At 37.9% G+C, this 20,698-nt stretch overlaps 1 protein-coding gene across 8 annotated transcripts in view; it reads right to left on the reverse strand.

Annotated features, from left to right (window-relative positions):
• The window catches only part of RBMS3 (RNA binding motif single stranded interacting protein 3), a 767,181-nt gene that overhangs the window by 302,743 nt on the left and 443,740 nt on the right, over window positions 1-20,698 (reverse strand). For all 8 annotated transcript variants that reach the window (XM_064672487.1, XM_064672497.1, XM_064672475.1 and 5 more), the window contains one exon: window positions 17,738-17,796. In XM_064672487.1, the coding sequence (XP_064528557.1) occupies window positions 17,738-17,796 (59 nt within the window). The remainder of the gene's footprint in view (window positions 1-17,737; window positions 17,797-20,698) is intronic.

Raw genomic sequence — 20,698 nt, forward strand, 5'->3', positions numbered from 1 at the left:
CTGTCTATTAGTACCCATAGAAGGAAGAGAAGAAATGATGGTTTGGTCAAGGTTCAGATGACTAATGACAGACTAAGCATTTGTTTCATTAGTGACCTCCCTAAGTTTACCAGCAACTGGCATATAATATCCAGGACACAGAAGATAACAACAGGAAAAATAGGGAGGGCAAATGTGATAGCTGTCTACAAATACATGATAGAATGTCATTAAGGAGCAGAGAGTCTGCTTATTCATTTTAACAGCAAAGGGTAAAAGAATACCAGCAAATAGGAAAGGAGGGCCCTCAAAATGTTTAGAAACTATTCCAGAAATAGTGCTGATTGAAAAGGAGAGACATGCAAACCCAGACTTTTGAAAGGTTCATGCCAGGTCACCTACATATATAACACATTGCAAAAATCATCAAATTGTTAAAATTGCCTACGCTCTATATACTTATTAAATAGGACTTCCTAAGTACATCTCAGAAGTGTCAGACTGTGATTTAATTTCAAGTCTGATCACAAAAAATACGATCCATCTGCCAAAAAAAAAAAAAAAGCCCAAAAAAACCCAAACAAAAATGGTTTAAGGGCACTGATATATAAAATCCCAGTTTATAATGTCACTCACACACTTACCTGGGGTAACACATCTTGTTCTGATCACTTTCATACCAGCCATTTGTAAACAAACCAGAGGGTTTGTTCACTGATGAACAATAACATTGAATAGAGGTCAACAGAAACAGTTTTACAAGGAAAGATTGCTGGAGCTAAAATATATCTGTTGGGCTGAATAAATACAAGAAAAGAGAAGTGCATTTTAACATTGAACTATAATATTGAAGGGTAAGAAGCAAAAACCAAAGAGGGAGATGAATTAATTAGCATGGTGCCCAGAGGTAGGGGAGGAAGGATAATGAAGAGTAGTGGGATTAAATTAGGAAAAGCAAAATTTAGGCTGAGTATAAAGAAAAAATCCTTACTAATAATGAGTTTTATTATTTCGGGAATTAGTCTCTCAGGTGAAATGATGGAAACACCTGTCTAAGATTTAGGACTTTTAAATTTAGGTTGCGCAAAGGCTTTAATATACGATACATAAAGCATGTACAAAGGCATATACACTTTGGGGAACAAATCAGTGCTGGTACGGACACAAAGAGCGGATGCGGCCACATCCTGTCTCAGCTCTGTGACTACAGTACAATTACCAACATCCTCTTCAAGAACTGCCCAAAACACAGCCTACACACACATCATACAACCTCTGCTTTGAAGCACTGCCCACATGGAAAAGAGATGTGGACAAGGGGACAGGCACTCAGGCAGCTGGCAGAAGGGCCTGGCCCACTGTAGTCCCAAGCACAGCAGGCTAATTACACATCAGCACACCTGGTCTTTGTTCCCAGCTCCAGCATTGACTCTCTTTGCCATCCTTCCATACCTTCCTTAGCATGCCTTTACCTACCACAGGCAAACAATTTGAAGGCAACAGGGAAAGAAATCCATAACCAAAATGTAGAATTTTATCGTTCCAAATCAAGTATTTTGTCACTTTAGAGATGAGCAAGCCACATCGTTCAGAGGCCAGGCTTGGTGCTCTAGTCAGAGCATACTGCTTTTGAGAACTTTCTGGAGTCAATAGGGCAGTTCAGAGGCATTGCTGCTATTGCTGCTCCCTCTCCATTTAGTTCACAAAGGCCAAACAAGCCAGCTACCACCACCATAAAACAAAATAAAGCATCCCTTCAAAAAGGGCTGCAAGATGAAAATACCACGCTGCAGTTGGCAATCTGATTTCTTGTTTATAGCACTTTTCCTGCTATCTTAAGTGGGAAGCATCATCCAAACCTGTTCTAACTTTTTTCCTGGGGTTTGCTTTGCCTATCTCACATAAAAGTAAAAAACAGTAAAAGCTTTGCAGGCAGTTCTAAAAGCACTGCAGGAACCACAACTGGATAAACAGTTTGTGCCTAATAACAGGCAGGCTGTTCACCCAAGTGAAAAAGAAGGGTTAAACGCTGCAGCTTTATCAGGAAATTTGAGGCTTTAAACTGGAAGCAATTTGTTCAATGGCTATTTTGACCATAGAACTTCCTAATCTCAGTTCCCATAAAGTTTGGCTTGGAGCCAGCCAGAATGGTTCGTTTCAGCTGCACAGATATCTTCCACAGAGGAAATAAAAGGATTTCAAACCCCGGAGTCATTTCCTTTGGTTCTCGGCTCATTCAGAAAAAATGTCCTTTCGGTCAGTGATATCTCCAACTTAATTCCTGCACCATGACTTTAAAAAAAAAAAAAAAAAGGTCTTTGTGGGAAACTTTCTGAAGGTTTGGAAGTGTGCCCTGTAAGCTCTTTGCCAGTTGGTGTAAAATACCTCCTTTACTCCCAGAAGTTTGCAAAGCCAAACATCCTCTTCACTTTCTGCATTAACTCTAAGCTTTCCAGAAGTTCTTAGTCATCTTGCACTTCCCATTTAATAATTAAAGGAGGTATTCACACTTATATGCATAGAAGTAAGAGTTTGCAGAACTCTGCATCGAAATAATAAACTAAATGTACTCAAATCACAGGGACTGATCCATGTGCAGCTTCAGAGGTAGTAGTGCAAGCAGAACAAGTAAGCACCTATCAAGTGCAGCAATGCATTTCCCGAAAGTACCATGGATTTGGAGACATTTGTGTCTCGCTTTTGAGTGTACTTGACAAACATTTGAAGATTCAGCCCCAAATCTAAAAAGTGATCCAAAAGATACAAACAGGATATGTTTAAAACAAGCATGCAGGCCAGCCAACATAAATACCAGGAGCATAATGTCCTCTCCAAGTGGACGTACATACTCCTCGAGGCTACCATCCTAAGCACGTAGTCAGGGTTTCACCAAAATAATGAAGATAACATTTTTGACATGCAATCTAGCCATAATGACCAAATTCATTCCAAGCATGTCATACCTGGGAACACTACTTTCACATCATCACGAAAGATCCTTTTCAACTCTATCCTCAAGTCTGTGGTATTTCTAACAGTACTATAAAACCAAATACCAAGGTACAAGGCTCAGTATAAATGGTAGCATTTGTGGGTTCTACAACAGCAAGCTTACACATCCTTTGTCCTAAAATGAACTTTGAAGCACCAGGATGCCTCAGAGCTGACAGGTGTTTTATCAAGAAGATTGATTTTAGTGAAACTCAAAGCCTTCTTCAGTACCATGTTTCAGCACGCATCTAATAATAAGTATACACACCCTAAGGTGGCCTTTCTTATGTTCAGAAAATTCAGAAAGCAGCGTAAATGACACATGCAAAATGGAAACGTTAATAAGTTGAACCCTACTGTCAACTTCAAATGTCAGTGCCAATCTTGCGACTGGCAATTAAATTACTCTTTCTAAGAAAGTTTATCACCAGACCAAAATTATATTTTTAGTTATTATTTATGAATTGAGCCTTGTATAACTTACATTTAAATGCTCGCAATTTTCTTCCTGCATTATAATGATTCAAGGAGTTATAGGCAATGGACTGAGACAGCAACTTCTGATAAAGTAGTTCAACACATATATTTACATATACCTCCATTCATATCACAAGCTCCTTGATAACACTGCTCTGCAAAGGGCAACTGAGGTCTTAAAATTGAAGGCCTTCTTTATCCTAACTCGGATATTTTCTTACAATGTCTTGAATAGCACAGACTAGACTCTCAATCTTTGGACTTCTACTAGAGAGGAGATAAGCTACAATATTAAAACTTGGTTTTGTTTTCTGAAGGAATGTGAGGGGCTATCCAATTTATAAAATAAATAAGTAAAATAAATAAAGAAGCATAATTTTCTATATGCCAATCCAAACATTTTTGTATTGCAAAGTTTCCTCCATTGAATTCATTATTTACTAGGATAAAATAACAATGCAGAGATACTGATGAAGCATACAGAACAAAAGGTATATGGGAAGTTTACAGAACAGTTAATGTTTCTGAGGTTTAAAGTGGACCTACACTGTAATTATAATGGTACCTTTTTCCTTTTTTCCCATTCTTTTTTAACATTGTATGTAAATTCAAACCAAATGTTGACTGGAAAGTTTCTCCCCTTTTACATTCCACTTTTCTTCCCCTTTCAGGAATGCCAAACCCAGGAGCAGAGTGTCAGTAAAGACTGTCTAAACTGAAATGAAATTTCTGGTTTCACTTAGTCCTATGGGCAACATGTGCTTTCACTCTTCCCGAAACACAGTGGGAACATGGGGCTTTAAAACTGTAATCTGAAAATCCTATTTTCTTATGAGCCTTATTAATACAAAATGACTCAGTGATAGTCTCAACTTCCAGTTAAAATAATAGAAGAACATTTCATAGCCACTCCTTATCCTCACTCCCAAAACACAGCAAGCTCACCTTGCTGAGCTTTTGAAGGTTAATTTGACAAAATCTATTTTGGATTCATTTTTTTTCCTTTAATGTGCAAACCTGCAGACATTTCCTAGGCCTCACACTGGCAAACACACAGGTAATTTGCAAGGAGATGAACCGTAACGGAGCCACACTTCACTCCTCCAGCTCCTGCTCCCAAGCTTTTCAGCAAATCATCGCAGCTTCTCCCCTCTACTCCCATGCACCCCAGTGCAGCCAGTCAGCCTGGCTAAGGGTGAGTGGGACTGTTGCCCCACAATTTAGCTCAAGAGCTGAGCTTTGCTCTTGAAAGATCTGTCCCAGGAATAGCCCTCCAGGTAGAACTTTTTTTAAAAAGGCCAGTAGGTATTGTGGGAGAGTGCCACAGCCCCAAGAGCCCCGAGTCAGCATCCACCAGAACCCAGTTCCCACATCAGCTGCAATGGCCCCAAAGAGAGCAGCTCTAAAGGGAGTATGCCTCCCAGCTCCCACCCCAGTGCTCCTTGTGGGGGTGCAGCTATTTAGATTATTGAAGCAGTTTTACAAAATGATGCACTAACAACTATATCTTACTACAATACTTGCCTGATTCCAGACTCAGAATGTTGGGGGAACTCTATGAAGTAAGTGCAAGCATCTGGACAAAAATTTGGTCATTGAACCCTGACCCCACTCTCAAGTAGCCTTGTGCCACAACTCCTGTCAAAAACTGAGCTTGCTCCACCCTCTGTACCAAAACTTGGCTGCTCTGATGGTCAGAAACTCTCACCCATAATAAATCACGGCCTGTTTACTCTCGCTCATTATTGCTGTCAGCTCTCTGCACATATTTTTTTTCCTTGCCTAATACAAGATACTGATTTCTTCATAGGTATTCCTATTTTGTTCTGGTTTTGTGAATGTTATTTTAAATGCTATGTCTTCCATTCCTCACCAATCCCTCTCTATACTCCTTTGAGTAAGCAGAGCCCCAACATTTCCAAGAACTAAGCTGAGACCATTGAATGCATGGAAAAAGGAGAAAACTCTAGTTTTTGTCCTTAGAGCAGCAACAGAAGGGGAGGTCAAATATAGTTACCTGGATAGAAAGAAGTGGTAGAAACAATCCTATCAGATACTTAGGGGAGAATAAGTTAAAGTGGGAATTATCCAATTTACTATGCCAACTATCATTTCTGTGTCTTCCTTATGGGAGAACTGCACACATGAGTGTGCTGTTCAGACAAGTTATGGTCTTCAGCAGGAGATTCTGGCTCCTGAGAGCAGAGAGCAGGAAAACAAAAAGAAAGGGACTGGAGGAAACAGAAAAATTCAGAAGCTGCACCTTCAGGACACACACACACCCCCCTTCCAAGCAGTGAAGCCGAATCCTAATAAGGGAGAGGAGGAAGAGGTTCACAGAGATAGTTCAGCAGTGTCATGCAGCAGGTCCAAATATATTAGACCAGCTGCCAGCTCAAGGCAGGACTCAGATGGTGAAGCAGGATGTGATCCAGTGCTGGATCTTCCCCACTGAGAGCTGCTGACGTTTCATCTTCTTGCATTGAAAGTGTCCCCCAAGAACTCAGAACTAACCAGAAGGATGGAGTAGGTTGGAGTGATGACAATCCCTCTCACTAGGTAAACAGATGGGGGAGTTGGTAATCTTGAAGAAAATCAGAGGGTGATCTCTAGATCTATCCCTATTGCAAACAAAACAACAGGCCAGAGAACCTAAGTGGACACACTGTAAAGGAAAGTCACCAGAGTCACTCAAATATGGTGCTGACAACACAACCGAAAGAGTAGTAGCTCACTAAGTGTTTTAAGAAATAAGATGGGTGAACTTAAATACACACTACAGTCAGAAAACACTCACGTATTAGAAAGTGTGAAAATGAGGCAATGAGTGGACCATTGTAACACCAAGATATAACATGCATGGCAGAGAGAGTAGGCTGTGCTGGTGGGGTAGAAATGATCAGACTAAGAATGGCAGTGAGTAACACAGAACCTGTAAGAACTGAAACGCAGAAAAGCAGTAAAGGCAGCTAGCGGAGTGCTCATGGAGACTTATTATCCTTACACAGATTGGGCAAAATGGGATATAATGCAAAGATCACATTTTTAGGTGCTGTTTCAGAGAGTATCTACCTAGGAAGCCCAGAAGAACAGATGCAACTCTTAATTTGAAATGACCACAGAGAAGGTTATGGGACAAACTGACAAAAGTGAATACTAACAAATTGCAGCAACAGATGGTATTCACCCTCCCCGTTTGAAAAGAGCTCCAGGATGTAAGAGCTGACTACACACACTAACAAGTGGTGTGCAGCTTCTTTTCTAAAACTGACTTTGTACCTGAGGACTGGGAGGTGGCACACATGGTCACAGTGTTCTGAAAACATCACAGGTAAGATCCAAGTACCTTCAGGTCTGTAAACTTGGTGTCAAATTACCAGAAATTACAGAAGCAGAGAAAAGTCAATGGAAATACAATATGTGGAAAGAGTTAACCTGGCTTTTGTAGGTTTGTCTCACAGACCTATTGGAGTTCTTTGAAAAGGTCAACAAGCCTGTGGATAAGGGTAATCTCGCTAATATAGTCTGCTTGGATCTCCAAAAGGCATTTCACACGGCCCTCACAGAAGATTTCTTAGGAAACTAAACAGCCATGGCTTAAGAGTGAAAGTTCTTGGATAAACAATTGATTAAAAGATAAAAACAGAGGGTAGAGGGCATGATCTTTCTCTCAAGAGGAGAACAGCATCAATGGACTTCCACATGGAGTTTTGCCAGGAACCATACTGCACAACCCATTTCTAAACGACAAGAAGAGGCTAACAGTGAGGTGACAAGATTATCTAGGAGATGCAACAGGAGAGGCATCTGTGAAGAACTGCAGAAAGACCTTATTAAACTAAGGATAATAAACCAGAAGAAGAAATTAAATGTAGACAAATGTAGTGATGCACATGGGAGAAAATTCTGGTTTTACATTATAAAATTATGCCCCTTGAACTGACCATAGAAGTGTTAGCTTCCTATTTGCTCAAAAATGTGAACTGAATTCCAGGAATCATTACAAAAAAAAGTAAATAGCAAGGCAAAGAATATACAGCAGAAATATCTACATGTATTTCCCTCTCAGCCTCTCCTTTCCCATAACTTTTGAACTGACTGACCCCGTTTAAGCTAACTTGACAGAGGTAGCAATCTCAAATAGTTTTAAGTTCCAAAACCTCAATCTCATTACTAGCACTAGTGAAAACACAGCAGAGGCTTTTTAATCCCAGCAGCCTTAGAAGGATTTGTTCCATGGCATACACCCCTCTCCTTCAAATGTAACTATTTTACCCCTTCTGCAGTAACAACCCAAAAAGTAGAGAATAGCAAGCAGCAGCTATGCAATTCTTTCTAAGAACTCAAATTCACCTACCTTGACAAATATGGATGTGTCTCCAAAACTCAGAGCATATTTAATCTCTGTTGCATGAGTTTCTTCTCTAATAACTGTCTATACTAGCAATAAAATCTGGTTTTATTTAAGAAGGAAATTACTAAAACAATGTGCAACAAATCAAATCTTGAACACATATTTTTTTGCTCAGTTTTCAGGCTTTTTCTAAAGATACATTCCATCAATTATGTGGAATTTACCCTGCAATTTACTGTGAGCTGAAGTGACTGACAAGAGCAAACAAGATACCTCAGGCAAACCAGGTCACTGAGACTTTTTCTTGCTGTTTTGTGATTAAAGGTTGACCACAAAAACCTTTACTTTCTGCAGAATGACATGCTTGGTTGCTTAAATATGCAGGCAATTAACACAGAGATAACATGCATTTAAATGGAAGTCCCATTGACCCCCATCTCCCGACTGCAACCTTTGCTCTGAAAGCAGACAGCTTAGCAAAAATATTCAATTAATAAAAAGCCATGAAGGGCAACAAGTCCATTTCAATTAATTTAAAAATAAATACTGTTTACTGCTCCATATTTAACAAGCTAATAAAAAACAACATCACAACCAATATCACAAGCAACAAGGGAATGTGCTTGAAAGATCTTTATAAAGATCATATATATAAAAAAAAATTCTATTTTTTTCCTTTGTTTAGAATAAAACAGTATATTCTATTAGCAGTGAAACAAAGAAAGTTTGTTGTCTTACATATTTGAGCCCCATATTTATTGCCTCTGCACATGTCTTATCCCAAGTGTGACACTACAACTTGCTGCAGGGACTCCAATCCCTCAGCGCAAGCATTCCTTACTGCTTCCACCCTCTCCTCTCATACCTGTACCTCCCTCCCAAACTCCTCATTGGGGAAAATCAGCACAAGCTCTGGCTCCACCATAGATAAGCAAGTAGTGAATTACTGTAGTTATTTCAGGTGGAGCAAACCTAAACCCATCCCACGTTTCTTGTAGCAGGAGCACTGAGTGTCCATTCTACCCAGTTGCCCATTTTCTGAAAATATTTTACTTGGCTGTATTTGAAAGTCCCAGTCCTCTTTTGAAGTCTCACTTGCTTTAAACTGGACAATAAGTGGTAAACTTCTATGTGAATAAAAAATTGAAAGCTTAGAGACACTGAAATCATAAACCAAACTAAGAAAATGGAACCATTTGTAATTTTTTAATCAGAGTAGTTTTGGGGGTCCAGAGAAACCACATATCACACCACTGCCATCTAATGGAAGAAAACATCAGCCGATCATGGGTCCTGGGGAAGATCTAGTCAGACAAAAACTATTTCATCAAGTAGAAGAGTCATTTCTACCACCCCTAACATGGCCTCCTTCTTCTCTCATCTATAAATTTAGCTCTCCTCACAACATTCTGGGTTGAAAAAACTTACTAAATGTTATCCAAATATAGAACTATTCTCAGGAGAGTTGAAAAACTGGTTTGGGGTTTTCTTTTGTGGAGAATTCAGTATTTCAAAGAAATGTCATTTAATTCCATTCAAAGTCATAAGATTACTCACAGTACCTAAATTAATTGCGGACCCTGCTCTTTTCCAAAGACCTGGGCTGCAAAGTCCATAGAAGAAGGTTGTCTTTTAATTATTTTTTATAAAGTACAACTGTTTTCTGTACCTTTGATGAATACCTAGAGCTTTATGCCACACAGCTACCATAACCTTAAATAGATGGAGCAATATTAATAATGCCCATCAGTTCCTTCCCTGGAACTGGTGTGGGTGGGTTCTTTGATCAGCATTGAGGGAGCTGCATCTTTATTGCCAGAGGTTATGATTTTTCTCATGTGTTGCACATCTTTTCCTACTCGAGCAATCCTACGCCATCTCCAGACAGGCAGCCCTCAAATACCAAGAAAGACAGACTTAATAAAAATGATGGTATGGTCTGTTATTGGTTTATTTTGACAGTATACTATCTACCAAGAAAGAGAAAGTATACTTAATTCACTTGGGTAAGAGAGCTCTACTCTTCTAAACAAAAGCCAGGGACGTGCAATAATAGGTGACATCTCAGCTGGCACACCACAGAACTGAAATCACACTGTAATTCACAGATCTGATTCGGAATGGTTCCTGTTGAGTACCCATTTTCAATAATGGCTGTCAATTTGATTCATTACCAAATTGTCATATATCAAGTCAGCATCTGCTTTGCACATGCTGTATATTCTCAGAGCACCTAACAGAGCTGGCTCTAGCAAAACTAAGGTGGTGGGCACTGTCTTCCTCTTGTCTCTGCCTGGGGACTTCCACAGGTCGGCTGCTGTGCTGAAAGTCTTGAGACTTTTGAGAAACTAACTTCTCAACAGAGTACCATCACTTTTAGAAGAGGTGACCTTCCTTCAAGCAACCAGAGGCCAAACAGATTTGCTGGTGTGTGAGATATTGTATCACGGCATCAGAAAAAAGAAAAAAAAACTAAGCAAAGTGATTCTGCAAGACAGTTGAAAAAGCAAAGACATTGTAAGGAAGCTTTCAACAAAGCTGATTATGAACCACTATTCAGAGAAAAAAAATTCTCTTCTGTTCACTTCTGTGCTATGAAATAGATATTTTAAAGTCTGCTGAGACCATTAAGAGCCTACTAACATTACCCAGTCCCAAAATGCACTTCAAGCACATGCCAAGCTACTGGCAAAGTTTTATACAGACCAATGAATCAAAACATTAATCACTGTGTATAAATGGAAATTTTACTTTTTTATTTCTCTGGAAAGAAACAAAGTTAAACCAATTATTTGTCAACGACATGGGCCTGCAGATTTTGGAAGCAGCAAATTAAGAATAATCACAGATTAGATATGTCACAGAATACTTGAGCATCTTGGGTCTCCTTACAGAAAATATTTGCTAGGCCATGAGTTCACTTATGAAAAGATAATGACCCAGGAAATTTTTTCCTTAATTGCAAAGAAGCCGTTTAAGAAAGTGTCTGGGGAACTAATTAGGAAGGAGTTTCCTCTGTAGAGGACCTGGCTTTAAACTCAATAAGCAATTTTTAGAGGACTTGCTTGAGAGAGAGCACTGTTTAGATGCAGTCAAAAATGTTTGCTGAGGTGCAGCAACATTTTGCAGTCATGGAGGCAGACATGAGTCCTCACTACAGCAAGGCAGTGGCCAGTGCTGGCATGCTCCAGCTATGATGACTTCCTCAGCACAACTCATCAAATCCTTTCCTATTTTACTTCAGCAAATGTGGAAAGCACTCAAATACACACAAACAGGAGAATCTCCACCTCCAAGCTAAAGTGAGATTTTTCAAAATACTTGCACATTTTTCAAGACATATAATGCCTGCTGGCCAACCCAACAGGTGCCAGGAAAATAGATCACTCAACACTCCTCCTGAATGCCACTGCTTTGTTACAACACCTAAACATCCATCATCTGTAAACTCAAGAGCATAGCTACATACTTATTTTTGAATATACAAATGCACTTGTCTCCCCTATATAGTTTTTGATAACTTCTTAAAATGGTCATATTTACAGAGCATCAGAGCTCATGAGCCCAGAGATCAAACAAGCTTTTATTTGATAAGCTATGGTGTGAAGTTACACTTCATTCGTGAGTTAACAACCTCATGGCTTCTTACTGGCAGTTCTTTTCACTTTATTTTGTTGTATGCCCATCAACAGGGTGTTTAGATGTCTCCTTTAAGTATTTTTTCTAAAAGTTTCATTTTTGGTCTCACATCGTTACACAGTAATATCACTTTTTAATTTAAACAGAAAAAAAATTGTCTCAACCTTTACTTATAAAAACCACAGCAGTGAAAGTAAAAAAACCTGAATTTTAAAAAAAAAAAAACAAAAAACAGAAAAGTGACTAAAAAGCCCGCAAATAATTACAAATTTTAAACAAGTAGCCTCATGTTGTTTAATGTATCTCTTTTTATTAAAATCATACTATTTCAAGTTTGGTTTTTTCCTTTTAACTGTTTTAAAATGGAGACTCAGTGAAATAAGGTTTTATTAGCTGGCTTGCTAACTCAAAGTAATACAATTCAGAATAGTTTGTGCCCTCTGTTCAAGAGACCCAAGTGTGACTGTTGTGACTGCTACAGGTAATTAATGAGATGGATCAGCAGAGCCATAGATAAAACCTGCTGAATGCCTGCTCACACTCAGCATCTGTCCAGCCTTCACAAACACCTTATTGTCAGAAAACCTGCCAAATTAAAATATTCCATATTGTTACACTTTTAATAACTTGATAACTATTATGCCATTAATTACATAAAACTTTGGAGTGGATCAAAAAAGAAAAAAGAATGCAAACATACAAAACTAAAGCACAAAAAAATCAGCACATCTATTGTCTATCCAGCATCAAAAATAGGGCTGATTTATTTGCTACACAAGTCTAGAGTTTCAAATTAAATAAGTCTGTTTTACGAATTATTTACTTTCTACAAGATCCATTTCCCCTTGAAGCACACTGTGCATGCCCTCCTAGTGTGAACAGTTTACAGACTGTGATCAGGCACAGACCTACTTGTCTGGAATTTTCTCCCTTTCAAAAGAGCAATTCTGAGAATCATAAATTACACAGCACGGTTATTGTAATTTGAGCTTATTCTCAATAAATAAAATTTATTAACTAAATAGCTTTCTATGTAGCTTAGCTCTTTCCCACTAGCTTATTATTTTACATAGAGTTGCTTCATGCTGCTAATCACAACCAAATTGTGCCATCTTAAGTATAAGCATATGAATTAATAAATACAAAGTAAAAATGTGTAATTTCACATGATCACAAATAACCTTTAGTCTTCATAGAATATGTGTGAAAAATTACTTCCTAAGATTTGAAGTTATGAAAGTATTTTGTCTAATGTACCTACCAAGGTATATCTACTACATGCTTATAAGCTTTGTTCAGAACACCAGAGCAGAAGCCTTCAGCACTTTAAGCTCCAATGCATTAGAGTATTTAGGGACGCTGGTGAACTTAAGCAGATGAGTAGCAACACTGACACAAGGCAGGACAGACTCCTTTTGGGAGATATGAAACACCACTTTATCATGCCATTCCAATTATCTCCAACACTTATAGTAAGCCTCCAGTTATTCCACTTTTGTTACACAAATAAACTTTCAATTTATAAAATAGGTCACAGTAAATTTTAAGTCCTGGTCTAAAAACAGCAAGGCAACTGGAGAAATAAAACTGTATGTGATATACGGTGGTTTAACACAGATGACCTCATGGCATTTTTTTTATCGTAAACCCCCCCGTTCCTAATGACTGTATATCTGCATTCCCAGTTTTCGTATTTTAAAAATTAATAGATCATTGCTAGCATTTCTCAACAAGAAAAATGTCATAATGAAATATTAAAATTATAAACAGAGTCTCTATAGTTCCCCTCATCATGGTAGGCATATTTCTCTCCTAAGACAAACACTGCTATTCAACAAATCAAGTCACCCATGGCTTAAAAAAATACACATAAAATGAAGAATATGCAATTGAAGTGTTTGTATCCTACACATTACTGTGATTCATAGGTTTTATTTATTAAAAAAAATTCCCACAGGTGGGATTTCAGATTTTTTGCCATTCCCTGTGCTCATCTTCCAAAGTCCTAGCAAAATACGAGCAAATCATACGAGCTCCTGATTAAACTAGGAAGCAAATCTGCATGCATGCAATTACAGTGTCTGCAAGGGCAGACGCAGATGACAGTAATTCATACTCTAAGAAATGGGCTTGTGTATTTGGCAGATTAACTGTTCTGTATTCCATTGCTATGAGGTATGGAAACTGTACTGTGAAACAACCATTACTCATTCCTTCAGCTCTAAGCACGTAGGTCTATCAAAAGCAAGCCAGTCTGGAGAGGGTGGGGGGTGAGGGCTGGAAAGAGAAGAGTCTACACGTTTCAGATTAACGCTTCTCTTGAATGGTTTCTTTTATTTCATTTCCCCTACTTTTTAAATTAGCAAATACAGTAGGCCCAGAAGGGAAATGTGCAAGGGAAGAAGGAGAGAGGGGAGGGAAAGGGAAGAAGCAAAAGCAGCCAAAAACTCTCCAACTTGTTCATTAGGGGGTTTTGTGTTTGAACATCTGAATGAATCATGTGTCTGTTTTTCATTATTCTCCATATGTATTTGTTCTCTGCTTTGTTCATAGATTTCTGGCCATGTTGTCGTGAATGTGCTTATTTTGTTTTATATATTGTTCTATTACAGGGTGATTGTTACTTCTTCTCTGTCTCACTTAGCAGTTATGCCACCAACAAAGAGCAATCTGAAAATGAGAGGTTACGTCAAAAGGTTTCCCTAGTGAACTCCCTTGCAGCATATATGATTACTTTAGATCTGACTGCTTAATTCATACCAGAGAAAAATCCTCAGATAACACTGCTCCTTAGTATGATAGGAATGTGAAGGGTATCTTTTTAAAAATCTGAGGAATACTGGAGAATAACTTAAAGTCCAGTGCAGAGTGGTTTCCTCATTTTTCCAAGAGGTAACCTAATACTTCTTGCTAAGCAGCAACTTATTTTAACAGATCTGCTGTTACATGGGGGGTTTGAAATAATTTCTTTGCTAAATTAAATATTTTCTACTTTCAGCTTTGTTTTACACCTTGGTCAACACACAAATGACACTGAAATAAATTCATAAGTCACTAACCACGTGATAACTTCTATCATCTCCTTGAATTTAATCCACCCTACTTCACTGGATACACATCACAGGATGATGTGTTCACTTAAAAAGATAGTCTCATACTTGGCAGAAAGTGAATGAGACCCAGAAAACTGGAAAGGAGCAAACAAATAGCATGGGTTTTTTCTTGGTTGTTTTTTGGTTGTTGGGGTTTTTTTGGTGGGATTTTTTTTTAAGGAATGGATGTAGACTCCAGTGTGTTAGAGATACTTTCAAATTCTGAAAAATCTTAGAGCAATTAGTCATATAAATCCATTCACAGACCCTCAATGCAGCATAGACTGAGCAAGAGTAAATAATGTCATTATCATAATTTTGTCTAAAAGTATATAACGAGTGTTATAGATAGCTCAGTACTATATATTTTAGTTAAATCTTACTTCTCTCTCATAACTTGAGCAGATGGGAGAAAAAAGGTCTAGCTGAAAAATGCTGTGATGTAGGTGTCAAACAACTAAGCAGATCCAATTTTAAGAAGTGCTCAATGGCTCACTGTTGTACTACCTGATATACTGAGAGAGTTTCCTCAAAAGTCTTCTGGTATTTTTCAGTCTTTTCCACATTATCTTGTCCAGTGGATTAGAGAAACCATTTATTAACTGTGAAGAGGATACTAAAGTGGTAAGTGCTGCAAGCACTCTGTAGGCTTAAGATTATTCTCAAATCTTACTAAATTAAGCAATAGCCAAGAAAAAAATAGGACAAAATTCAGTACAGACAAATTAAAAGTTCTAGCTTTAGGAAGAAATAATCAACAACACAGAGCAAAGCACACAATATGGAATGCCTGGCTCGCAGCAGTGCTGGAGTAAAGAATAACAGAACTGGGGGTTGCAGAGAATCTCTTAGCATAAATCAGCACCATTGTTCTCATGCAACACCCTGTGCCTCACAAATGTATCTATATTTAAAATATACAGCTATTTATATGTATACATCAACAAAGAGGAGAGTCACGTGATCACAGAGAAGACAAATGATATAACCTCTCCATGCTATTTAAAATTACAAGATTAAGGGCATCTGAAATCCTATGCCCAGTTCCAGGGTCTTAAAGTAAGGAGCGAGCTAATTAGAGACAGACTAGCAAAGTGCACCATAATCAGAAATCTAAATAAATTGCCTTTAAGGAAAAAGTTAAAGGACTAGTGGTTAGTCTAAAGAAAAGATAAGGCAGATGGAGAGCAGTCTTCAAATATATATGTTTGCTGCAAAAAGAGAAGGAATAAACTGCTCTGCATGTCCACTGGGGATAAGAAAAGAAGCAATAGACTTAAATTGCATCAAGAGAGATTTGGGTTAGACATTAGGAAATGCTTCATTAAAGTGAGAAGAGGGAGCGTTATCACAGACTGCCTGAGGAGCTCGAGGAATCTCCACCCCTGGAGGCCTTTGAGCGAAGGTTACAGAAATACCCGTCAGCAGTGGGTTAGAGCTGATCTTGCCCCAAGGCAGGTCCTGACCATTTCAGGTTGCTTCCACTTCGGGTTCCTGGAAAGCTTTTTTTTTTTTCCCAGCCTTACTAAAGAGAAAGGAAATGTACTCAGCATTTAAAGCAGTAAAACATCTATTCTTTTCATGCCATGAAGCATACTGTTAATAAATCCAATTATGTTTATGATCTTTTAATGGCATCACTTATGTCATAAAGATCCATTTTTGAAAATACAAATAGATATCTCTGCCCTACAGTGTAATACAACAGCATGAAAGCAAATTTTTACAAAATTCTGACTCACTCTTATATGGCTCCTACTATGATAATCTCAAAGCTAACTACAATATGAAGAACACCAAATCCAAACATTTTTCTTTCTTAAAATTCTACCATTCATATTCTTCACAATATTTTTCACTTTGTGTTTCACATTTTGTATTTCACAAACAGATCCATTCCTTTCCTTGTTTACCACTGGCAATGAGAACAAAGGAAGTTCTGCTCACGAGGGTATTCCTTTATAATGCAATCCAAAAAAAAAGCAAGAAATCCATCAAAACGCAAACACAATCAGGTCTTGTTCCTGCTGTGATATTCAAAGAAATACAGACTGATGTTATCAGAATTGTGGCAGAACAGTGCCCCAAGGAAATGAAACACACATTCAGTCAAAAGCAAATGCATAGCAGTGCAACTTACGATGATGGCCCATGACTGACTGGGGTGGTGGAGTTTTCTAAGACTAGAACTGCAGTCTTCCAACTTACTTTTCTCCTGAGTAGCTAATGAATACTGTTTCTGACAGGCAACAGATAAAGTCCTACACTTCTACAAACTTCTAAAACAGCTCTGGCACAGATGGCAGGATTTTGCCCTATCTCATAATTTCCCGAAATGTCTTCTCTGCTGCTTCTCTTCACAACTTATCTGGGCACTCATGAGATATTCCTGAACTGCAATGCCTTTTCTTTTTACTAACTCATATAGAAATGCTATCCAGAATGTGCTTCTTATCAGAAGAACCCATTCTAGTAGATCTTATTACTCCAAAAGGATTCTGTATACCACTAGTGTAAAGTGAGTCACCTTAAAGCACAGCTTCTCCCCCATAGATTTGATGACACTGCAGACTCATAAAGCAGTAACAATTCTAGTCCTGAGATACTACTAGACATGTTAGCCTATATTTATCTCAGCAAATATAGCTATATGGACACACATTAAACTTTATATTTCACCAAAAAATGTTTTCATACATTCACAGAAAAATTAAGAACATAAAACTGAAAGAGGAATTATTTTTATATCTTGGTGTTGAAACTTGTAGATCTATTTGTGTCATAAAGAATATTTTCTTCTTCCATTAGCATAAGACAAGACTTCACAAAAATGTAAAAATTAGACCAGGTTTTCCTTGGGAATCTTTGCCCAAAAGTTGTTCAGCTTTATATAGGAAATCAATTTGCATCACTGATGATATCATTCAAATCAGACAGCACTATGTGGTTAGAAGGTAATTTACTCTTCTGCCGAAGCAATTTAATACTTGTTCTGATTTGTGATTTTCATTTTGTTTGTTAATGAAAAAAATTAATGAGCAATGTTACTGGAAGCACAACTCAAAGCTTTGGCATTATTAAATATGTTTGTAATATAGTGTGCATTATGTTGATTGCACAGTTGGAACCAAAGCTTTGGCAGTCAAGCCACCAGTCAATCATTCAAACCGATAATGAACTTGCAGGGTGGACACCTTGTACGTACCTTTGCACTGATTTGTGTTTTTGTCAAGAATTGCCTTTGTGGATACAATTTTTCCATACCTATGGAGAAAACAAAAAACAGAAGTACATGTTATTATTTTCTAATAAAGTACATAGTGATTTTTACACACATATAACACATATACTAGGAAGAAATCTAGTGCTCTGGGAGAAAAAAAAAAAAAAAGACATAGAGCCAAACTATAACTCATAGGGTAAAACAGACCCTTGAGTTTTAGTACAGGACCAGAAAACACTTAAAATATCTCATGAAGAGGGAATAGCACCAGTGGGAAAGAATGGGAACACCCTGCCTAAGCATACTCTTCGATACCAGCAAAGATTTGAGTCAATTTTGTGCCTGTGAGTGACATGTAACCACTCAGCTTAAGATAAAGGGAACTGTCTCTCCATCTCTCTGTACTCTGTTTTAGTGACTGATGCAAAGTGAAACTTTCCATTTCACTGTTTTTCCTTTTCCTAAGAACCCACAAAAACATTTGTTTCCATTTGACTTTCATTTTTAGGAGGAAAAACATGCTTTGCTTTATTTTGTTTCAGTCTGAAACCAGTGAGGAGGAGGAGGGAAAACTGACCAAAAGGCATTAACAAGTTGTGCAAACTAAGTGAGCCTCAATTCAGCCATCTGTTAGGAACCAAAGAAAGTCATACAAGCCTTCCTCCCCATCAGCCCCCTCCACGCTCTTTTTTTTGCTGGCTCTGTAGACCAGCAGGATCTTGTGCTCTGAAGGCAGGCATAACCCACTGTACACTGCACCATGACGTGTACATGGGCAGGTAGTTGTGAGTTTATTCTGCCATAGTTGGCTCCACTAGAACCAAATACATAACAGATTTAATGTTAACCATGAGATCACATGCTTTTCTAACCTCAGGTGTTTTCCAGAATAGGTGCCTCTATACTCACTTACGTTCCACTTAATTTTATAATTCTTCATGGTAATACCTGAAGTTGATTTTGGCCTCTAAGATCTTAAAGCATGTCTTAAGAAGGCAAAGCTAAATTCTCTTGAAGTGTGATTTATGGCTGTTCAGTGGGCCAACTTACCCAGCAGGAAATTTGAACTGCGTGGTGCATCTTCATTTATTTGATTTATTTAGATTCAATATCAAATATATGAAAAACATGCAAAAACATGCCTATCTTGTACAGTAATGGGTCTCTGACAGATATATGGAAAAAGAATCCAACAAAAATCAGTGGCTAACCCACACCAACCTCAAATAAAACACAACCCCTACCTAAACTTCCGCCAACAAAAACTAACACCCAGCCCGCATTTCAGTCCAGCCACTCCTAATGAATTGATATGTTGTTTCATCCAAGTCACGTGAGAGCTAGAAGTTAACATTTCTTGCCAGCAGAGACAGGCATTGTGGTTCCACTGCTTCTATTACAGATTTCCCAGAGTTATTTTCTACATACTGTGATCCTGCAAACACTTAGTTACAGTGGAGATTTTACTCACAAAATTCTGTTTGGTTCAGGAGACGTTTACCTCCCACATGCAAAGTTATGTGCACACCTTCACATTTGCAAAAACAGACATCAGAGTGGTAAGAGGCACCACAATAACAAACACTGTTATAGGCAATTAGCCATATGTTGGTGATTTAATGTACTGCTGCAAACCTTGAGTGATACCACAAGAAAGTAATTGGAATTAATTTGGACACTGTTTTACAAAATATTTCAAGTAATTATCCTACAGTAATCAGAACATCAGTTCTGATGAAGAATGTTCATTTGGGTGCTGCATGAAATTGAGAAGGTATTTTGTTCGTACAAATGTAGTCATATTTCTCCCATATGTCAAGAGTGGTATTAAGCTTTGTCTCCTCTCCAAAGTTGTTTGGCTTTCTGTTTGTCTGAGTTTTAATTGTGATTTGATTCGCTCAAAATTACAAAAAATATATTCTTAAATGGGAGTGCTCACAGAAATAATGATGAAGTACATCACAAGAGCTACCCCTTGTTTTTTCATATTTAAATAGAAACTACTATAAAATTCAACAGCCTGCACACCTGTGTCCTACAAATTACTGATATGACTAATGTAAAAAAAAATACGAAGTATAGTCTGCTTGTTGTGAAAAAGTGTGAGCACCGCTTAATATCCTCCTGAGTTATGGTTCATGGAGGTACTGGTTCAAAGATTTTGAATCAAAATTTCTGTTCATAAAAGGATAAATATAGAATTGAGTTCATCTCAATGCCATATTACCTACCCTTCAACATAATGGCTGTATCGTTAAGGATAATCTACTGCATCACACTATCCAAGGAAGTAGACAAAGTGAATCTGTGAGATGGTTACCTCAAGAATGTGTCTATTGAGCACCTGAAGTGAAATTACTATGCAAAAGATTTTCAGACACTCTTCCTGAAGTGTTATCTAAATGCATAATAAGCACAAATAGAATTGTTTAACTACTTTTAGAAACCCACTCAATCATTTATATCCAATTATGTTCTTAATACTTTTCTATGTAATAATTTTCATGTAAAACCAGGTGGTCAGATTTTGAAAGACCTTCCATGTTAGGAGCAACTGCACAGACTAGGAATTCACCTCATGAAAGAAGGTCCCATGCAGTGAGATAGTGACTAGATGTCTTCATTGATTCTCATAATACATAAGGACTGGCCAGATAATTATAAGACTTAAAAAATGAAAGTTTCAGAATGGAGAGTTAGTTGTGGAACTCATTGCCATAGCCCACAGTGATGCCCCACAGAGCACACCACTATAAAAAGCTATTCTATGGCTTCTAGGATGGAAAATCTGTCAAGAAATTAAAAGCAAAGACACATTTGTGGCCCTGGAAGTCACATACTACCAGGAACTGTGAGAAGATACCACAGTAACATCATCACATGTTGTCCCTCTTTTAACATCAGGATACCTACACAGCTGCTGAAACAAATTCCTATCTGACT

This window comes from Pseudopipra pipra, chromosome 1 (genome assembly GCF_036250125.1).
Source record: "Pseudopipra pipra isolate bDixPip1 chromosome 1, bDixPip1.hap1, whole genome shotgun sequence".
NCBI classification, from domain to species: Eukaryota; Metazoa; Chordata; class Aves; order Passeriformes; family Pipridae; genus Pseudopipra; species Pseudopipra pipra.